The following is a 19410-nucleotide window of genomic DNA, read 5'->3' on the forward strand; positions in this document are numbered from 1 at the left end:
ATTTTCTTGTTAATAAATTTTCATTATTAATTGATTTTAAAATATTAAATTACATGTTACAAGTGTCAATATTTATTTTACATGTATTTATTTTACAATTCTCTACTTTTTTTTTGATAAATGTAAATTACATGTACTTGTGAGTAACTTGTAGCTTGTGAACGTGTAGACTTGTAAGTTTTGATAGACGCGGCACTGGTTACACAATAAAGGTTATATAAAGGTCAAAACAGGTTAATTTTTAAAAGATACTGTTTGGAAAGAGTTCGTATAATTCGAAATTCAAACTTCGAACAAACCGGGTGACTTTGGTGGTTAATTCGTCCAAGTTTTACACGTACTGACGCCTGTCATCCATAATTGGGTGGGTAATGCTGCAAGTAATCAAAGAAATCTTACAACCACTATTAATAAGGGTACTTACATTCAGCCAGGTACGATTCGAGGCGGGCTTTTCAACGAAAGTAGCTTAATAGTTAATTGTAAATAATTTGTTTATTTTTATTTAATGTTAATTCCTGGTTTCCTTTTTTCATATTATTCTATAATGTAAATATTTTGTCTATGGTGTAAAAAAATATGATTATTTATTAAATAAATAAATACCTAAAAGTTTTGCCGGACAGGAAAAGGAAATTAGACTGAACTAAAATAAACTAGAGACGGTATTATTTACGCCAGGACGTAAACAATATAATTGAAAACACGACCCACTACTATATATAATGCAATCCTTCCGTAATCAAGAGTCGTACGTACCGCATCCCTCGTACATAGAATAGGAAGTCACCACTTACCATACCAGAGATAAAATACGCAACAGACAAACGCAACGCACGCCTACAATACTTATTATTATTATTTATTGCTTCTATGCTGTTCTGGGAGCAAATAAAAAACATAGAACACGTTCAGCTGCTTGTCTTCCCGGGCATGTCGTAAAAACCGACAGAGGGATTGCGTCCTCTAACATGATGGACTAATGTTATGGGCGATAGGCTGATCCCTTATCACCATAAGGTTCATCATATCCATCTTAGGACTTCGTATCAACAGTGGCTGCAAGTTGTCTTTGATTACTTGTGGCTGTGCCCATCCCATTTGGGATTACGGGCGTGAGTTTATGTATGTATTATTATTTATTTGTATGTCGTTTCCATATCTCTAAATAAATAAAAGATAAAAATCACGTATTACTATCTTTGTTAAACAGTTAAATACTTAAGGAAGGAAAATCTAAAAATGTTAGACAAATTAAAATACAAGTTGCATTTATTTGATTATTAATTAGTTGGTCATTTCCATATCTCGAGACTATAGGGTTGGTTGGGGTGGGGTTTTGGAAAACTTGCGTGGGGCCGAAGCCAACACATAAAGGCCCCTTAAGACAATTTAATCTAAATGTGATGTGACACCAACCGGCGATTATCTATATAAAAATACTTAAGTAATAGAAAAATCGTTCTATACGCTGCAGAAGATTTTTAACGAATCTGTTACATACTAATTAAAAAATATGTATATTTAATTTAATCATTATTATTTTTGGTAAATACTTGTGTTGACTATTTGTAGTGCTCTTACGGGGTTCCTGTTAGTACTTTCCTCTACTTTTAAGACCTCTGTAATGGCACCAGGAATGCAATAAATATCTTATCTTAAATCGTATAGGTAACTCGCAAAACTCGTACAGGTACTACGGACGTTGACACTGCGCATAGCACATTCCTCCCGGATCTCCTACGCATAAATTTATCAAAACGTCAGGCTAAGGAAGTGAACGCAATTTGCCGCGGTGGGCGGGAGTTTGGATGTAAACATACATCGGACGAGTCACGAGATTGACCCGCTTGCAACTTTATTTTTATAAGTACATAGGTACTGGCCCCGATTCCTGCAGACACCTCCTAAATTTATTTTAAGTTATACCCTCGGTCTTTTATAGGATACACTTCGGTGAGTGTGCGCAGGATCTTCACGAGTTAATTCCACCGACTCCATTCCATCTACGGACAACTACATCTACAACATTTCATCCTTATACATTGTTTTAAGTTTACACGGTTATTATCATAATTAAAGCACATAATAACGGGATCTTTCAATATTCAATATTCTTTATTTGCATACTATGATGGTGTACAAGTTTGTACCGCGTTTAAATGGGGATATGAGACTCCCGATATTAAAAAAATAAAATTAAGTAAATTATGGATCTAACAGCCTCCGTAGTCTAGTGGTTAGAGCGTTAGGCTCACGATCTGGAGGTCCGGGTTCGATTCCCGATGGGGACATCGTCGAAATCACTTTGTGAGACTGTCCTTTGTTTGGTAAGGACTTTTCAGGCTTGAATCACCTGATTGTCTGAAAAGTAAGATGATTCCGTGCTTCGGAGGGCACGTTAAGCCGTTGGTCCCGGCTATCAGCCGTAAAACACCTCCACCAACCCGCATTGGAGCAGCGTGGTGGAGTATGCTCCATACCCCCTCCGGTTGATTGAGGGGAGGCCTGTGCCCAGCAGTGGGACGTATATAGGCTGTTTATGTTATGTTAAGTAAATTATGGATCTACCTATAAAAACCCGTTATTACGTGCTTTAATTATTTCATCCTTGTGTTGTGGATATACAAGCAATCCGCACTAAACGTTTTGCCTCTTCCTTTTTGATGTGAACAGCAAAGGACTGCAACTGTCTGCCGTCGTCTGTTTTTCAAACTCGTTATAATCTGGGAGTCTTCAAGGTTAGAGTGAATAGACATTTGCTAGGTAAGCGTGATCCATCCTAGACCACATCGACACACACCACCAGGTGAGATTATGATCAAACGACAAGAGCCTCTTTTATTTAATAAAAAATACCCGTCATTTTCTTTTTCGCCAAAAGGGAAAGCAACGGACGATTGACAATTGTTAATTTTAAAATGAACAAATAACCCAGGCGAGTAAAATAGACAACTCGCTCATATGCAATCCGTTTGACGTATGCTGTCAACTTAATTCTGTCGGTTTATTGGTCAATATAACATTTTGGAAGGCTTTTTCATTTCTGCCTAAAATTGACGTGGGCTCCATAATAGCCGATTTAACGACGTCACATTGATAATGTTTGTAAGAATATTATGTAACAATAAATGTCATCATCATCACCAACCCATTAACGTCCCCACTGCTGGGGCACGGGCCTTCCCTATGGATGGATACAGAGATCGGGCCTTAAACCACCACACGGGCCCAGTGCGGATTGGTGGTTATTAACGACTGCTAATGTAGCCGGGACCAACGGCTTAACGTGCCTTCCGAAACACGAAGAAGCTCGAGATGAAAACTTTTTTTGTGGTCACCCATCCTATGACCGGCCTTTGCGAAAGTTGCTTAACTTCAGCAATCGCAGACCGAGCGCGTTAACCGTTGCGCCACCGACCTAACAACAATACATGTATAAATAAACAATAAATGTATAAATAAATAAATATGGGAAAACCATTACAAACAAGGTACACCTATGGCTACTAGCACCTTAAATGAAACGTAACGGTCATCTTGCAAACGTACTTACGCACTGAGAATCAAATCAAGACCCAAAATAGGGTGAGATAATCTCCATCCGTTGTTACGTCTTATATGGGTCATCCGCAGCAGATCAAAAGCAGCCGCGACCGTTGACATGCGCACGAGTTCGCCTAGATACACGTTGGTGGCAATGATCTAAATATAAATGGGCCGTGTCATCGTGACAGTGTGAATGAGTGCAGTTTTCGTCATACCTCTTTTGGACGACGTCGAAGACAACAAAACACGTACTACATAATCTCACAGCGAAGGGGTGAGCAGAGCTATAAGTAATCAGGGGATGAATGAGAGACTTTCCAGGCTACGTTCTTCAAAAACAATATGGCGCTGTACAGATTTTCCTTCGTTTAACCTTCTAATTTCATGGATAACCGACGTACGCATCCTTTATCTTTGTTTTTGGGTATAAATGGTGACCCTTTTTATTACACCCAGGCAATTACATCTGCCACCCATTATTATTCTGATCAAAATAAACAGAAGCAATATAGGTAACAATATAATTCTATGAAGTCAAAAATCAAGCAACAATTTTTGTATATTAAGATATGCGTCTTTCATTATACTGTATTTTGGAATAATTATATTCCTACCCGAATAATGAGATAATATATAATATATTATTCGTTACGCCTAACATAAATTATATATACAACGGTAGTAATCAATCCATTCAATCATAGTACACCATAAAACGTATGAAATGTATGACTCCCGCAATACCTCGTTCTTAAGTCTTCAATCAGGGGTCAGACTTCAAAATTAAGAACAGGGGGGTTCAAACGGCCTCATCAAAGCAATTCATCTAAAAAAGCAATATTGTAATTTGACATTTGCGTATTATAAAAGTAAGTGCGCAATGCAAACAAATGTCAAATGGCAATATTGCTTTTTTAGATGAATTGCTTCGACCACAACAAAGCAATTCATCTAAAAAAGCAATAAGTATTGCCATTTTATATGTGCAAAAGTCATGTGGCCTTTTTAACCCCCCAACCGGGTCTGCATGAAAACCGCGCCGCGCGCGGCGCGAATTGTATTGAGCGCTTCGACCAATAAAGGATACGAATGCTATCTACGTAGATGGACGTCAAACGGCTATTGGTCGAAGGCCTCAAAATATTTATATCGCGGCGCGGTAACCGTGCAGAGCCCACAGGACACAATAAATCCAATAAGACCGAAACAACCAAGCTCATAAAGACACAGTGACCCAATTGAAAGTTTAAAAGATCATGATTTCGAATTGAGGACATAAAAAACGTATGCCAGGAGTGATAATGTACCCAATGGAAGAAGATTACTCACACGAGAAGGTCCCCACTGTACCAATGACCTCATTCGTTGTCCTGTTAAAATTTTGCTCGTAAAAATGATGAGCGTAAGCGTTTCTCTTACCTTTTTGAATAATCGCATTCTGGTGTGATTTACTCCAACGAAACCAAGATTTCTCTTTGAAAATTTAGACCTCAAAAAGATTACCTGCACTAAAAATTTCAAATTAGTGTGTCAGTTGCGAGGTTGTGTTAACAAAAGTCACATCAGAATGCGCTTAGGCGCTTACAATGGTTTTCTCCGGGTTCGAATCCCGGTGGGGACATATGACCAAAAATCCCCAGTTTGGTTAGGACATTACAGGTTGATCACCTGATTTTCCGAAAGTAAGACGATCCGTGCTTCGGAAGGCACGTTAAGCCGTTGGTCCCGGTTACTCCTTACTCATGTAAGTGTAGTCGTTACGTGAGCCATGTCAGGGGCATTTGGCGGCTCAGTAATAACCCTGACACCAGGGTTGATGAGGTTGGTATTCCATCTCACAACCCACACGATAAGAGAATGGTTTTCTCTATGACGCGTATCATGACGCGAATCATATCTTTTTTGTTTACAATATAGATAAGTACCTAAACTACCTACTATAAGTACTTGAGGAGCTCGGTGGCGCAGCGGTAAACGCGCTCGGTCTGCGATTGTTGAAGTTAAGCAACTTTCGCAAAGGCCGGTCATAGGATGGGTGACCACAAAAAAAAGTTTTCATCTCGAGCTCCTCCGTGCTTCGGAAGGCACGTTAAGCCGTTGGTCCCGGCTGCATTAGCAGTCGTTAATAACCATCAATCCGCACTGGGCCCGCGTGATGGTTTAAGGCCCGATCTCCCTATCCATCCATAGGGAAGGCCCGTGCCCCAGCAGTGGGGACGTTAATGGGCTGGTGATGATGATGATGAAACGTCTGAACACGAAATTACTATGGAATTTGTATGAAAAAGCACCCTATGACGTCATAAAAAATGGTTACATGATTTGGAAGGTAGGTTCCTCCTACCACTATTTAATAAAGTTTGGTTAGTCATTTCTCGAGGCATGCCCGATGCCTACTACTACCGAAATCGAACTACACGTTTATTTAACTATAACCTATTTTCGTCACATTTAATTTAGGTGCTCAAGTGTCCGGTACCGGACTAGCACCAATGCGTTATTAATTTACCTTAAGTACAGTTGTCACTAACACAGTTGGCTCGAGCATTATAAACGGCGATCATCACCTATCACGTTGGTCTAACAGAAAGCTCGGTGAGGCGTGGGTACGAGTACTTTATCTTGTGATGGATATCAGAGGTATAACAACCTGATTTCCCCGAAAAGTACTTTCGTTTATTCCTCGCCAGATTTTTCTGTCTAAATTTTTATTTTAATTGTGTCGTTGTTTTGGTAAAATGTTCTCGCGGCGTCCAGTGTAGCGACTCAGTTGGTTATACAGGGGGTGACTGAAAAGCAGCAGCAATGCTGAGGCTCCTCCTTTTCGGCCACAACTGATAATGTGTTACATGTAATTAGGTTTAAGCGATTTTGTAAAAATATTTGTGGTTGAATAAACTTCTTTATTATTATTATTATTATTATACTACCCCAATTGGAAGTTTATCGCAAGCTTATGTTATTTTATTTAACTTGTTATTCTTGGCAATTCGAAACATGAGAAATTGGTACTTGTTTATTAAATACCTAAAAATTAAAGGAATAACTGTAAAGTAACTAAGTACATGAAACAAACAAACGTTCAACATACCTTTATGATCGACCCTCCGAGGCGGCGCCGGCGCAGGTTCAGCGGCGACGTTCGCAACTAGTGCGCACGCACAGAGCAGCGCAGTGGCCCGCGCGTGCGACATGCGTGCTAACTGAGCGACAACTGACGGCGACCCGGTGCATCAGGAAGCCATGCAGATGTGGATTCATTTGTAATTTGTTCTCGTAAGTGCAAGAGCGACAAAGTTTCCGTACTCCATTATGGTTTATTTCCTACTTAGACTGCGTTGTAAACACTATAACCAAATACCATAACCCTCCTTTTTCTTCGCCGCAGTCGGGTAAAAATATACACAAAACCAGACATCACATGGATATAGTACAATTGGGCGGCCTTACTGCTCTAAAGCAATTTCTACCAGGCAATCACTCGGTGCTGGCGGACAGGAATCAAAAGAAAACATCATTAGACTACTTTTGAGTTAAGTACTAATATTCAATGCTAATACCTACCACTGCACCTATGCTTATGAAAACTGTAAGTACCTCAAGCAATTCAATATTAAATAGATAGTGAAATAAGCACGCCGTCATGACCCCAAGTAGCAATCAAGAATTGTGATTAAGTCATATATGTCTAAACTTTAGCTAAAGTGAGATTTATCCAAATCAAATAGGACTTATTAGGACTTCATAAATTCATTTCCTTCTTTAATACTATATAGTTTTCAACAAATCCTACTTTAGATAATTTAGAATACCTACATAAAACCAAGTTAAGTATTCACAAAACTATTTAGTCTTATCTCAGCCTACTGTTAAGTCTACAAGTATTCTTTTACTTTACTCAGATTATTTGAAGGCTCACTTAACACTAAATTGATTTAGTGAAGTATCAGTTTAGTCTTGTAAAGTAAAAATTGATTGCCTAGATATACTTAAGGCAATTTTTATTATTTGTTGCTCCTATACAAAACTGTTTTATTCGTTTTTGACTACAATAAGTAAAACATAAGAAAAGTCTATTCAATGGACGATAAAATCGAAATAGAAGCAAGCAGAAAGATGGATGACGTCCAAATAATAAAAGGATCTGGTGGTTTTCGAAGGCAGAATATTAAATACAGAAAATTAACCTGTGATAATGCACATCCCACTGTTTTTGTTAGCGATGCGATATCTTCTTCATTGCCATCATTTTTTTTTATATCGATTGGCATAACACAATTTTTTTGGAAAAAAATCGTAAGTTCCTGTTTTTCAAATCCGATCCAGCGTGTGGCGGCCCAGGTAGCTACGTCTCGCACAAATCTTCTCAAAAATGACTAAGCTAGTCTAACCTAGTCTAAGCGCACGGCAACACTACACCATGAAAAATCGAGTTTTATATTAAAACCTGCTAAGTTCAAATATAAAATTAGGTACCTATTAGTCTAATAACAAATAAATCCAATCAAAAACATAAATGTGAAATGAGAGCCAAGTTCAATATTATGATAAATGCTTTGGTTGTTGACTTCAACGACAAAAGAAGTGAGATCTAAATGGGTGCCAAGTTCAATGGTCAGTCCTGAAATTTATTTATAAGTAACAGTATAACATATCATATCTTCTTATAACATAAGATAATATATTGTAGCCTAAGGTCTGTCTTATTGTAGGTAAGTACATATCCTCGTAACGCGTGGGTCCTTTTAAAAGGACAAATTCAAAACTAAAAGTCGACTTTATAGATATAAAACATTTGAATACCTATTAAACTCGTTTAAGATTCACGTTAAGTTAAAAAAAAATAATATGCCAGTAAAATGGATGAGAGTTGTGTTGTATCGTGGGCAAAAAGCTGACAACCTATCACCGCTAAACACATGTTCCAACTTGCTTATAGTCCGTTAATTTCACATTGAGCTAAGAAATCATACATCTATTGAGTGCTACGGATGTTATTAGAAGAATACTTTGCGTAGTTTAGGTGAAATTCGAACATTCTTTGTAGTAACAGGTTTGTTTACCTTTTATGAAGATCATTCTTGAACGGACTATACCTACCCTTAAAGTACTTGTCGAATGTGGCATCAAGTGATTTTATGATCACTTAGTGCTCTGCCTACCCCGATAGGGCATATAGGCGTGATTGTATGTTATGTTAAGTTAATCTACATACCTACCACAAAAAGACCGGCTGTCATGAGTTTTGATTACTTACTGATTCTTACATCTATAGTTAGATACAGGCACTTATTAGGTATTTATGTTAAGCGTTCATGATAGAATCTAATTATTAAAAAGTTGCCAGTTTTTTTTATTTTTTCCTTTATATTCATCTAATTACCTATCTGCATACCAAATTTTAACTCTAGGTCATCTGGAACTGGGTTAGAGTTTTGATCTATAGGTCAGTCAGTCAGTCAGTCAATGATAAAAATGAGGATTTTAGGATAAGCTTATGAAATTTAGAACACTTATATGTATCTCACAAGTCTCAATATATGAGCCAAATTTGATACGTTTATGTGAAATAGGTTTTGATGTATGAGGGGGTCAAAAGTGCCTCCAAATGGTTTGTGTAATATTACACACGGTGCGGCTCGCCAGTTCTATTTCTTGAACTTGGCTTGACACGCTACCGCGTGTCTAGATACTTTTCTTTCTTCTTTCATTCTTTCTTTTAATAATTTTAAAATTTACCTATTTTTAACTAAGCTTTATTCACAATCATAAACAAAACATATCTATCTATTTTAAGTTTTGCGTATGGTTAAATGCATTTAAAGTGGGCATTAGATTCGATTTCTTTATTTTTTTAGCTTGATAAAGCCATCGGGAATTTGGCCGACTTTTTTAACAATAATGTTTTTGGTGGGATTAGAAACTACCGCGCACACACACGACGTTAATCAAATTGCAAGGGTTCTTCGTATATACAATATTCAACGGATACTCGTTAATTTTTACAATAATCACATTGTTTCCGTTGGCAATTAGAAGCGCGGTGATCGTACCTACTTTGCGTCAGCGAACCATGTAGGTACCTATGAGAATGTATGCGCGGAGACTCATTAGCAAATTGAGTTTATGTTTGTTAGTTCCAATTGTGATAAATATTAAATAATTAAGTAAATCACATTCCTATCCAAGTAAGAACTCAGCATAACAATATTGTTTTATCTTCCACGAGTCGAAAAACTTACCTCTCAAACAAACATACTTTCCATAGGTTTTAAGCTTGTTCGATTTTAATTGTTACTTGTTACATACATGATTCTGGCACAGAATAAACAAACATGATTTTACGACATTACTTTACTAAATCAAAATAGAGGATCACTTTAGATATAAGAGTTTTAAGTAGGAATTCACTAAATGCTTTTTGTCTTAAGTTGGTATACTCCTAGACAATTGAAGTAAAATTTCTAACTAGTACTTGATGAAGTGCAACTTGACTTTACTTTTCTAAACTGATTCTTACGAAATCAATTGTTTCTAAAGTCTTACTTCATTTAGAAAAATATTACTTAACGCCATTTTGCACTTACAGGAAGAAAACATGTAATATTTTTTTGACAATATTATCGTCAAAAACTGAAGTAAATTAATATATATTTCTGTTGTAGTAACAATTACTGCGTTTAGCTGTCACATATTAATAGAAAATGAATTTCTCTATACTATATGTCACCATTTTTTTTATTTGCTGAATAATCAATCCAAATTTTATTATTATTTTTCTGGTATATTAAAGGCCCTTCTGTTTTTTAACACTTTCTATCGATTTTACACGAGAAACAATCATGCGTTTATAATTTCCTGTATGTGAAACGGCAGAATAACCTTTTGTTAAAACAACTTAACAAATATTTTAGACGCCATTTTCTTACAGACTTCATTTCTTGTGTTAATATAAATGTTCGCCATTATATTCTAAAATAAAGACGCGTGAAGTAAAAATCGTTTTAGTATGACCTGAAGTTTTACTTCGTTAAGTTACAATTGACTCAGTGCAATTCAATCCTATAGTCTTAACTAAGTATTGTAGATATCTTCAAGTATACATTCTTGGTATTAAGTGATACTACAAGAATTCTAAGTTTAGAATACGCAAGAACATTGTCTAAAGTAGGGTTTAAGTCTGACTTAGCGTTGTCTTAAGTCTGTCTTGTATAAGAGTTAAAGTATGTGCCCACTTTTACTAAACTGTATCTTCAAGATATCTTGAGGGATATCTTTGAGACCTATAAGACTTATCCAAGACAAGGGTTTGATTTAGTCTACTTGCCTTCAAGATATCTACAATTCTCTTTTAAGACAATCGGTTGCTACTTGGGACGTCAGCTTGGCACGCATAGTGAGATATCGCCCAACTCCAAACGTGTGGGAACTATGTTCTGAAACATACTTCAATGAACTGTACCTCATAAAACTGCCAATGAAAAAAAAAAACAAAATTGTTGAGTATAGAAACAGTTTATTTTTTCGTTTGCTTCTTTTATATGGCACAAACACGGTAAAGTGGAATAAAAATAATTAATTAAAACACATAATAACGGGTTCTTACCGCGTTTAAATGGGGATATGAGACTCCCGATATTTCGACACTATATATATATCCCGATATTTTCGATATTCCGTTATTATGTGTTTTAATTATGATAATAACCGCGTAAACTTAAAACAATGTAAAATAATTAAAACTACCCTCACTATTTTTTTTTAATCCGTAAGTTAAATGAGAAGTAATGATGAATAATGATATACCCTAAACACTATTAATTAAAACTTGGTCATAACTCATAGTTTTCCTCAACCAGTACAGTTTACATAATCTTCTATTGTATTACGAGAAAACAAGCGCCTGTTGAAAATTAATCGGCAAATAGCAATAAAATAAATAAATGGAGATTTTAACACATTTTTTTAATAAAATAACATTAATTTTATTAATAAAATGTGATTATTATGAACATAATAGATATAATAAATAGAAAAACAATGTTTTTGATTTTATAGATATCAAGTGCGAATATATTTTTTTTCATTGGCAGTTTTATGAGGTACAGTTTATTGAAGTATGATTCAGAACATAGTTCCCACTCGTATTAACATATCCCACTATGCGTGCCAAGCTGACGTCAGGATGGCGTGCATATTTTACTATCTATTTAATATTGAATTGCTTGAGGCACAGTTTTCATACAGTTTAGTACAGTTTAGGTACAGTTATCACGTACACATTTTGTGACTATTCAGACATCTCTCACGCCATCCTGACACACATCCCTATTTCTCCCATCAGGTGTCGCTACTTCCGAGTAAGATATGCCTTTTTTATCTCCAAAGCACCCTCCACCAATCCACGAATAAAGTTAAGAAAGGAGGATTAAAGTCTCCGCATAATAAATCTATATCCCCAACGCAGACATAAAAAATAAACAAAAAAAAACATCAATGTCACGTGAACCTCACGAAACTTCGGCATTAAAAATCTAATAAATAATTAAAACTAATAAAAATTTACAAGTAATGTAAATGCAGACACCACACGATTTGGAGTGATGCAAGGGCAGAAAAATGAAAATACAACTGCGTGGAAAAAAACTACACCTCTAACATTGAAGTTGAAGAGAATTCTTGAAGAAAACAAGGCCCTCCGCGACCAGCTCTGTGAGGTCACCAATAAGCAGCATCAGGAAATGTCAAGAGCCATACAGCTCAAAGAAAAAAACAATAAACTCCAAAAGAAAATATTCAACGCAAAAGCCGAAGTTTGCAAACTAAGAGACCTGAATTACCAGTTCAAAAATGACTGGCATTAACAACCGCATTAAAGCAGTGAAAGAAGAAAACTTGGTATTAAAAGATAGGATAGAACTGGCTAAGAAGAAAATAACTGAAGCAAGGCAGAATTCCGAAAGGTTGGCAGAGGCAAATTTCTTTTTGGAGAGTTTGCTCTGTGGGGTGCTGTCGGAAATAAAAAGTATGAGGCACGAGAATGAGAAGCTGATTGTCCTGCAAAAGCATAAGCAGCTAGGAAGACAGTTTGATATGGAAACGGTTCGCTAAACAACCGACATTTTGGTACACCTCAGACACTCCATACAAAATCTTATTCTCATAAGTACAAACGAGCCAGTCTCCCCATTACTTCTTAGCGCCTTATGGCAACTTCAGACTAGACGGGTTAAGGTCGGCGCCCGATACGAAGTAGTGCGGAGCGGAGTTACCGTTCTATACGTAGTATTATTCTGTATCTATGATTTTAAAAGTTAAAGTATTATGTTTGTGTGATATATTTTGGTGGAAATTCATACTTGACTTTTATTCGATGTAATAAAGGTACAAAAACACGTTTAAATTCGTTTAATTTTACGCAAAGGCCTCAAACTGGATGACAGCGGCAGCAGCGCGGCGGCGGCGGCGGTGCGGAGAGCGGCGCGTTTAAATGCTAAGATTTATATTGAAGTGTTCTCGATGGCAGCGGCGCTGGTAGTACACGTAAACTGCAATGTGTAATATAAAGATAACTTAAAAGTAAATTTTATCAGGTGGCGCCTGCTGATAAAAATACCGCGTATGTGTTCAATTTCGGAATTGCTCATTTAATTCTGTAGGCGTTACGACTTCGAAATAGTACTACTAGTAATAGAACTTTTTATCCTTAAAAGTTATGAGCTCTAAAACTACGTATATGAAGGTACCAGTTAGTACCAACTATTGGTTATAAATAAACTCTATAAATGTGCGCAGTTTGTTCTCACTGCATAGGTGACCAGCGATCCTGATGCAAGAATGGCCCGTCACCTAAAAAAGTAGATTATTTTCTTTAAATCAAGGGTACCAACTGTCTAACGATCGGTGCCAACTGGTATATAGCAGCTGATCACTAACTTTTAATAATTACTTCGATGTAAAATAAGGGTAGTGACAGGCCATCCTGACGGTCACGCTGAAAAGGTCACATAGAAGCAATTCATCTAAAAAAAGCCATATTGTTATACATTTGTGTGCGCCACAAACGTCGAATTGCAATATTGCTTTTTAACCCCCCCAGTTTTCACTAACTCAGTTGGCTCCACCATTATAGACGGCGAAACGAACCACCACCTGTCACGGTGTTTCAGAAAGTTCGCTGAGGTGTGGTTCCCCTTCTTCCCCACCGCACTACCAAGCCGCACTACCAGTTGTGCCGTGGGGAATATTTATTCCCTTCTGCACTACCAGCTAGTAGTGTCGTAGGGAATTTAGAATTTCAAAACACCCTTATTCCCTTCAATCCCATATAGTTCTACTTAGTTCATCTTACAATGGATGTACCTCTTGACTACTCCAAAGATCAAAACTTACAAGGTTTGTATTACAACATATAAGCTCACGAATATAGCACAATTAGGGTAAATACTTTGATAGAAATAGGTGGAATAACCGGTTTTGATAAACATCTGAAATGAAACGAAAGGTTGTAGTAAGCCATTTATTAACTCTTATACATCTATTCCCTCATCATCTTTTCCTTTTGGCGCGCAAGCTTCTTCTTAGACAGCTTCTTCTTGGCGGGCGCGTCGTCGGCGGGAGCGGCGCGTGCGACGGCGTCTTCACGCTCGCTGAGGCACACCTCGAGGTGGCAGGGAGACGACATGTAGGGGTTAATACGACCGTGGGCGCGGTATGTCCGCCTGCGCAGGCAAGGCGCACGGTTTACCTGGAATAAAGAAAAGATTTATTTGAAATTAGATTTATGAATTAGATTTATGCATAGATCTCGTATAACAAATACACAACCGATCTCTGTAAAGTGTCCGCGGGGCATCTTGTCAAAAGCGATGGCATGTAACATCACTGTACAACCAATATTGCACTATATTTGAACAGCCATAACAAGTTAATAATAATATAACCATAACAACTCTTTTAGATAAATTTCTTAGCAAATGTGAGTCTATTTGTTCATAGTATTTCAGTGGATAATGGTGCTGATTTCTTTACACACCATGTAATTTTATTTTAAGTTATACCTATCATTTTTTTATCTGCTGAAAATGAAAGGTACGGGTAATGGACGGGCATAAAATTTACGGAATATACGTCAATTTTAAGCAGAAATTTAAAAAAAACTTCCAAAATTTTATATTAGCCATTAACCCGGCAGAATTAAGTTCACAGCATGCCTATTTTATTGGCCCGGGTTATTCATTCATTTTTTTATAGCATAGCAAGAACACAAGTACCTACTTATATTGCAATCAACGTAAGGTATTCCATGTCTGCTCAGACTGAAGCATACTTAAATAATAATGTATCCAAATTGGGATGTGTAACTAATAAGCAGGTTTCTTTTAATTTGTAATTAGTATAGTAAGTCTCGGAATGTTATTTAAGTACCTACCTACTTCTTTTTCTAATTCAATTAGTCCAACTCCAATGTTGTTTAAAACTACTCATATGAAAGTGACTGTTTCTTAGTAAGCGAATCAAATGTATTATTTTGAGAAATAAAGTATGTTAAACCTTAAATTAAAAGATGTCTGTTTCGTATTCGCCGAAAAGGAAAGGGACGAGTAATCGACAGGCATAAAACTTATGGAACACACGTGAAATTTAGGCAGAAATGTAAAGGAAGCCTCCCTAAATTTTATATTAGCATTTCAGAAACTTATACATTGTTTTAAGTTTACGCGGTTAGTAAGTCTCGGAATGTTATTTAAGTACCTACCTACTTCTTTTTCTAATTCAATTAGTCCAACTCCAATTATATTATATTTCAGAAACTTGCCTATTTTATTCCTCCGCGTTATTTATTCATTTTAAAATTAACAATTGCTAATCAACTGTCCCTTTCCCTTTCGGCGGATAAGAAAATAACAGGTAGGTATAACTTAAAATAAAATTAGGTGTTTGCAGGAATCGGGGCCATTATCTGTCTTAATGTGTAAGTAACAAATGTTAAGAGAAAGACTATACATATTTCTCTATAAAAATCTTTGTTACTATTTATTTCTGCCTTCAGAAAACAGTTTACACAAGTAAATGTTACTGTCAAGCAAGAAGGCATTGCAGCAAAAATGTAGACTAAAAGAAAATATTAGAAAAAGAATTGTAGAATATGAATATGCATAATATTATATTAATTTTATATATTTATGTATAATATAAAGTTAAAAAGTTAAAAGTTAAATGTACTTATTTTATGTAAGTAGTTCTATTAATTATTTATTTTGTTAGAATGCACTAACCCACTATTATTATATTTGTACAAAATGTCCTGTACCCAAAGGTTGCCTGGAAGAAATTGCTGCATGAGCAATAAGTGTGTGCTGTTCTGTATATGTTGTCCTTATCTCTGTATTTTGTGTCAATTTTGCTCAAAGTATTTTATCTATCTATGTGGGTAGTTCAAAATAAACACAACAAATAATAATTTATTGTGAATTTTGTGTGATTCATAACAGCACAGAACCGATCAAGGCATGGTGGTAACAAGCATCTTCAAATTCTAAGTATTTGTTTATTATTTTGTTACCAACTAGAGATCTACTTTTGAAAATGGAGGCAAACAGTAATATCTAAATAAATATTTCACTAATGTGATTGTGGGTGCTGGATAAATGCTCCATACTAATTTCACTCGAAAATTCGGCTATGTCCATAGCTCATACAACTTCCAAGTCCCAACTCACAGTGCCCCCTAGCAAATATTTGAAAAATTTTACAAGTACCTCTTTCATACTAATTTCACTCGAAAATTTGGCTATGTCCATGGCTCATATTAAATCGATCAAAAATTTTTTTAAGTCCCATTTCATAGTGCCCAATTAGGTATACTCCAACCAACACAATTGGTTTGTCCAATTAGGTGGCACTAGCTCACTACTTGTTACAGTAGGTCTTACAGAAAGACCGATAAAGTGTGGGTGTGGTTTTATTTATATTGCCATACCTCTGACTGGCCTAATTGTGAAAAAGTCATGAACTTATGTTATGTAATTATGGGAATAATCACATCACTTTTCTGTAATATAAACAATAAACATAACATACTCTGCCCCAAAAGGACAGTCCCACTGCTGGGCAAAAACCACCCTTCATTATTCACTTATTATACTATGTAATTAAAACACATAAAGGGTTCTTACCGCGTTAAAAGCAGGGATATGAGACTCCCGATATTTCGAAACTGTTGCAAGTGTCATGATCACGGGATGACTGATGAGATTGGAGTGGAGTAGGTACATCCATAATTTTCTACGGGCAGACATATCTGTCTACCCTCTTTCTTTGCCGCTTATTATATGTAGGTATAATGTGTTGTAAAAGACAAATAGAAAGCTATTTATAGTAAGAAATCTATAGTTTTCAAGTTTCTCAATATGATTATTTATATTTACATAAATCTTAATCATGATACTGTTAGAATTACCCTACATTGTAAATAATAATGTTTGTTGTAAGAACAATATAAAGTTTAGTAAAACTACCTACATCACTTTATTGAATGGCAATTTGCAACATTTCAATTAGGTACAATGTACAATGCACAATGCAGACCATAAAGATCACAAAAAGTTACAGGACAGCAGAATGTGGATAGTGACTGCCAACCATTCCACAGTACTAACCAGACAATCTATTTAATCATTATTTTCTCTAAACACATAAAATATGGCATACAGACTCTATTGTAATCTTTTCCAGTTGATTATGATAGATGTTATGTTAGTAGGGTAGTTTTAAGTATTTAGACTAGAGTGCATTATGCATGTATAAGAATTGAATAATACAAATAAAAACATACCTGAATGTGATCAATGACCAGCCTGTCAACATCAAGGCCTTTGTAGTCAGCGTTGGACTCAGCGTTCCTCAAGAGTTGGAGCAGAAATTCCGCCGACTTCTTGGGCCAGCGTCCCTGTGTGGTTCCGAACTGCTTGGCCTGTGCACAGCGGCCTACACCACCATTGAAGCGACGGAACGGAATGCACTCTTTCTTCTCAGTCACATTCTTGAGGTAACGGATAGCCCGACGCAGAGGCATCTTTCTGATTGCCATAGCAGTCTCATATGTGTTCTGCAAGTAGAGAAATCGTGGAGTGAGTGTTAATGATAGAAATATTAATAAAGCTTGAGCATGATTTCTTCATGAGTAGATTTCTGTAGGTCTATTTCGGGCTAGGCGATGTATTGTATCTGTCCTGCTCCCATTATAATCATTTTACGTTTAACAGTACCATACTGGGTACTGTTAGTACTATAGATGACATTACAGTAGGTTAGGTACATATTTGTAGGTTAGCAAGTGTCAATTTTTTAAAATTTACTGAATTACCCACTTCTATTTCAGAACATAGAAAACATTGGTGCATATCATCAATTCTCAAAGCGATAGATAAGTACAATGTAAAACTCAGTACATGTGGAGATCATTGTTTATATCAAAATACGAACGGTACACTTGATACACAAAACTTACCTTGAAGTGAACACGGAGGTTTGAGCCACGCGCTTTGCATGACTTCGCTGGATTATCCGGCTCCCGAGAGTAACGACCCATTTTTGCTTCTGAAACACAGATGCGGCTTCATTACAAACACCATCTAGGTTATCATCTTATGACATCTACGATTTCCCCATTTCTCTTAAAATTAACACGTATATAACGAGGAAACACTGTAAACTGAGATGCCATAACGTGATTTAATTCAATATTTAATAAATTTCGGGATTAAAACAGATTTTAAAAAACACGAAACCAACCTCTCAGGGGGAAATTTAGACAGGAAAAGGCATAGACAAACTTGTTTAACGTCAATTTGACATTGACAGCTGTTAATGTTGCTAGTGTAATTTATTATAATTGTGGCAGATGAAAAGGCGTTTGTGCAACGTACAAAACAATATTTTATTCGGAGAGAGAAAAATGACACTCAAAAAACAGCAGTTGTAGATCTGTTACTAAGCAACATACGTCACACTGCCAGGGCCGGAAAAACCGGGAGGTCACCTATTCAGTCTAAGATATAATCGAACAGGCGCAGCGGCAGCCTCCCGGCTCGCCTTGACCGTGTGCTCCTGGCCTCAGCAGTGTTGGGATGGTTTGTCGCGTCGTCGTCGTTATGGTCTGTTGAGTCAGTCTCTCTTTGTCTGGAGATAGAATCTAATATAGAACTGTCAGTCGCGTGCACTTCAAGAGGAAAAACACGTTGTATTGGTCTTAGTTTTGTTCCTGTTGAAGTCCGTACCCGAACCACTCTCGTCACACCGTCAGCACCAGGATACAATTCCTCTATAAAGGCTAATGGCCACGTCACGCGCTTGCCTTCAGTCTCTACCAAAACAATGTCGCCAACTTGTAGCGGTACAGTTTTTGCTCGCTCACGTTTTTGTATAAGTTCACTCACGTATTCATCCTTAAACCTTTTCCGTAAGTCTTCGCGTAAATTCTGACAATAACGATACCGGATATTTAAGGCCTTTCTATCGACTTCATCAAAGTCAGTTGTATGATGGGACAGTAGAGGCTGGATGAACATTGAAGGAGTCAACGGTTGCAGATCCTTTTGACCGCTTACAAATGTGAGGGGCCTGCTATTAATTACCGCCTCGCAATCACAAAGTACCGTCTGCAGCTCTGTCAGTGTGATAGAAGCTCTTCCTAACACTCTTCGTAGGATTTGTTTTAAGAATCCGATCATCCGCTCATAAAACCCTCCCCACCAAGGCGCAGCCGGAGGCAAAAAGTTCCATTTTATTCTGGCACAAACGCCTTTTCATCTGCCACATTTTCTGGCGACCGTGATAAATTATGGACTCATGGAGGCG

General features: G+C 36.8%; 1 protein-coding gene across 1 annotated transcript; it reads right to left on the bottom strand.

Moving 5' to 3' along the window:
- Window positions 1-14054: 14054 nt before the first annotated feature.
- Window positions 14055-18417, bottom strand: LOC126370750 (60S ribosomal protein L17). Its single transcript, XM_050015787.1, has 4 exons — window positions 18346-18417; window positions 18062-18150; window positions 17387-17659; window positions 14055-14296 (listed from the first exon to the last, which is right to left on the bottom strand). Exons 2-4 carry the CDS (start codon window positions 18140-18142, stop codon window positions 14087-14089), a joined length of 564 nt encoding a protein of 187 aa, XP_049871744.1. The 5' UTR covers window positions 18143-18150; window positions 18346-18417; the 3' UTR covers window positions 14055-14086.
- Between the last annotated feature and the right edge of the window lie 993 nt (window positions 18418-19410).

Source organism: Pectinophora gossypiella, chromosome 11 (genome assembly GCF_024362695.1).
Source record: "Pectinophora gossypiella chromosome 11, ilPecGoss1.1, whole genome shotgun sequence".
In the NCBI taxonomy this organism is placed as follows: Eukaryota; Metazoa; Arthropoda; class Insecta; order Lepidoptera; family Gelechiidae; genus Pectinophora; species Pectinophora gossypiella.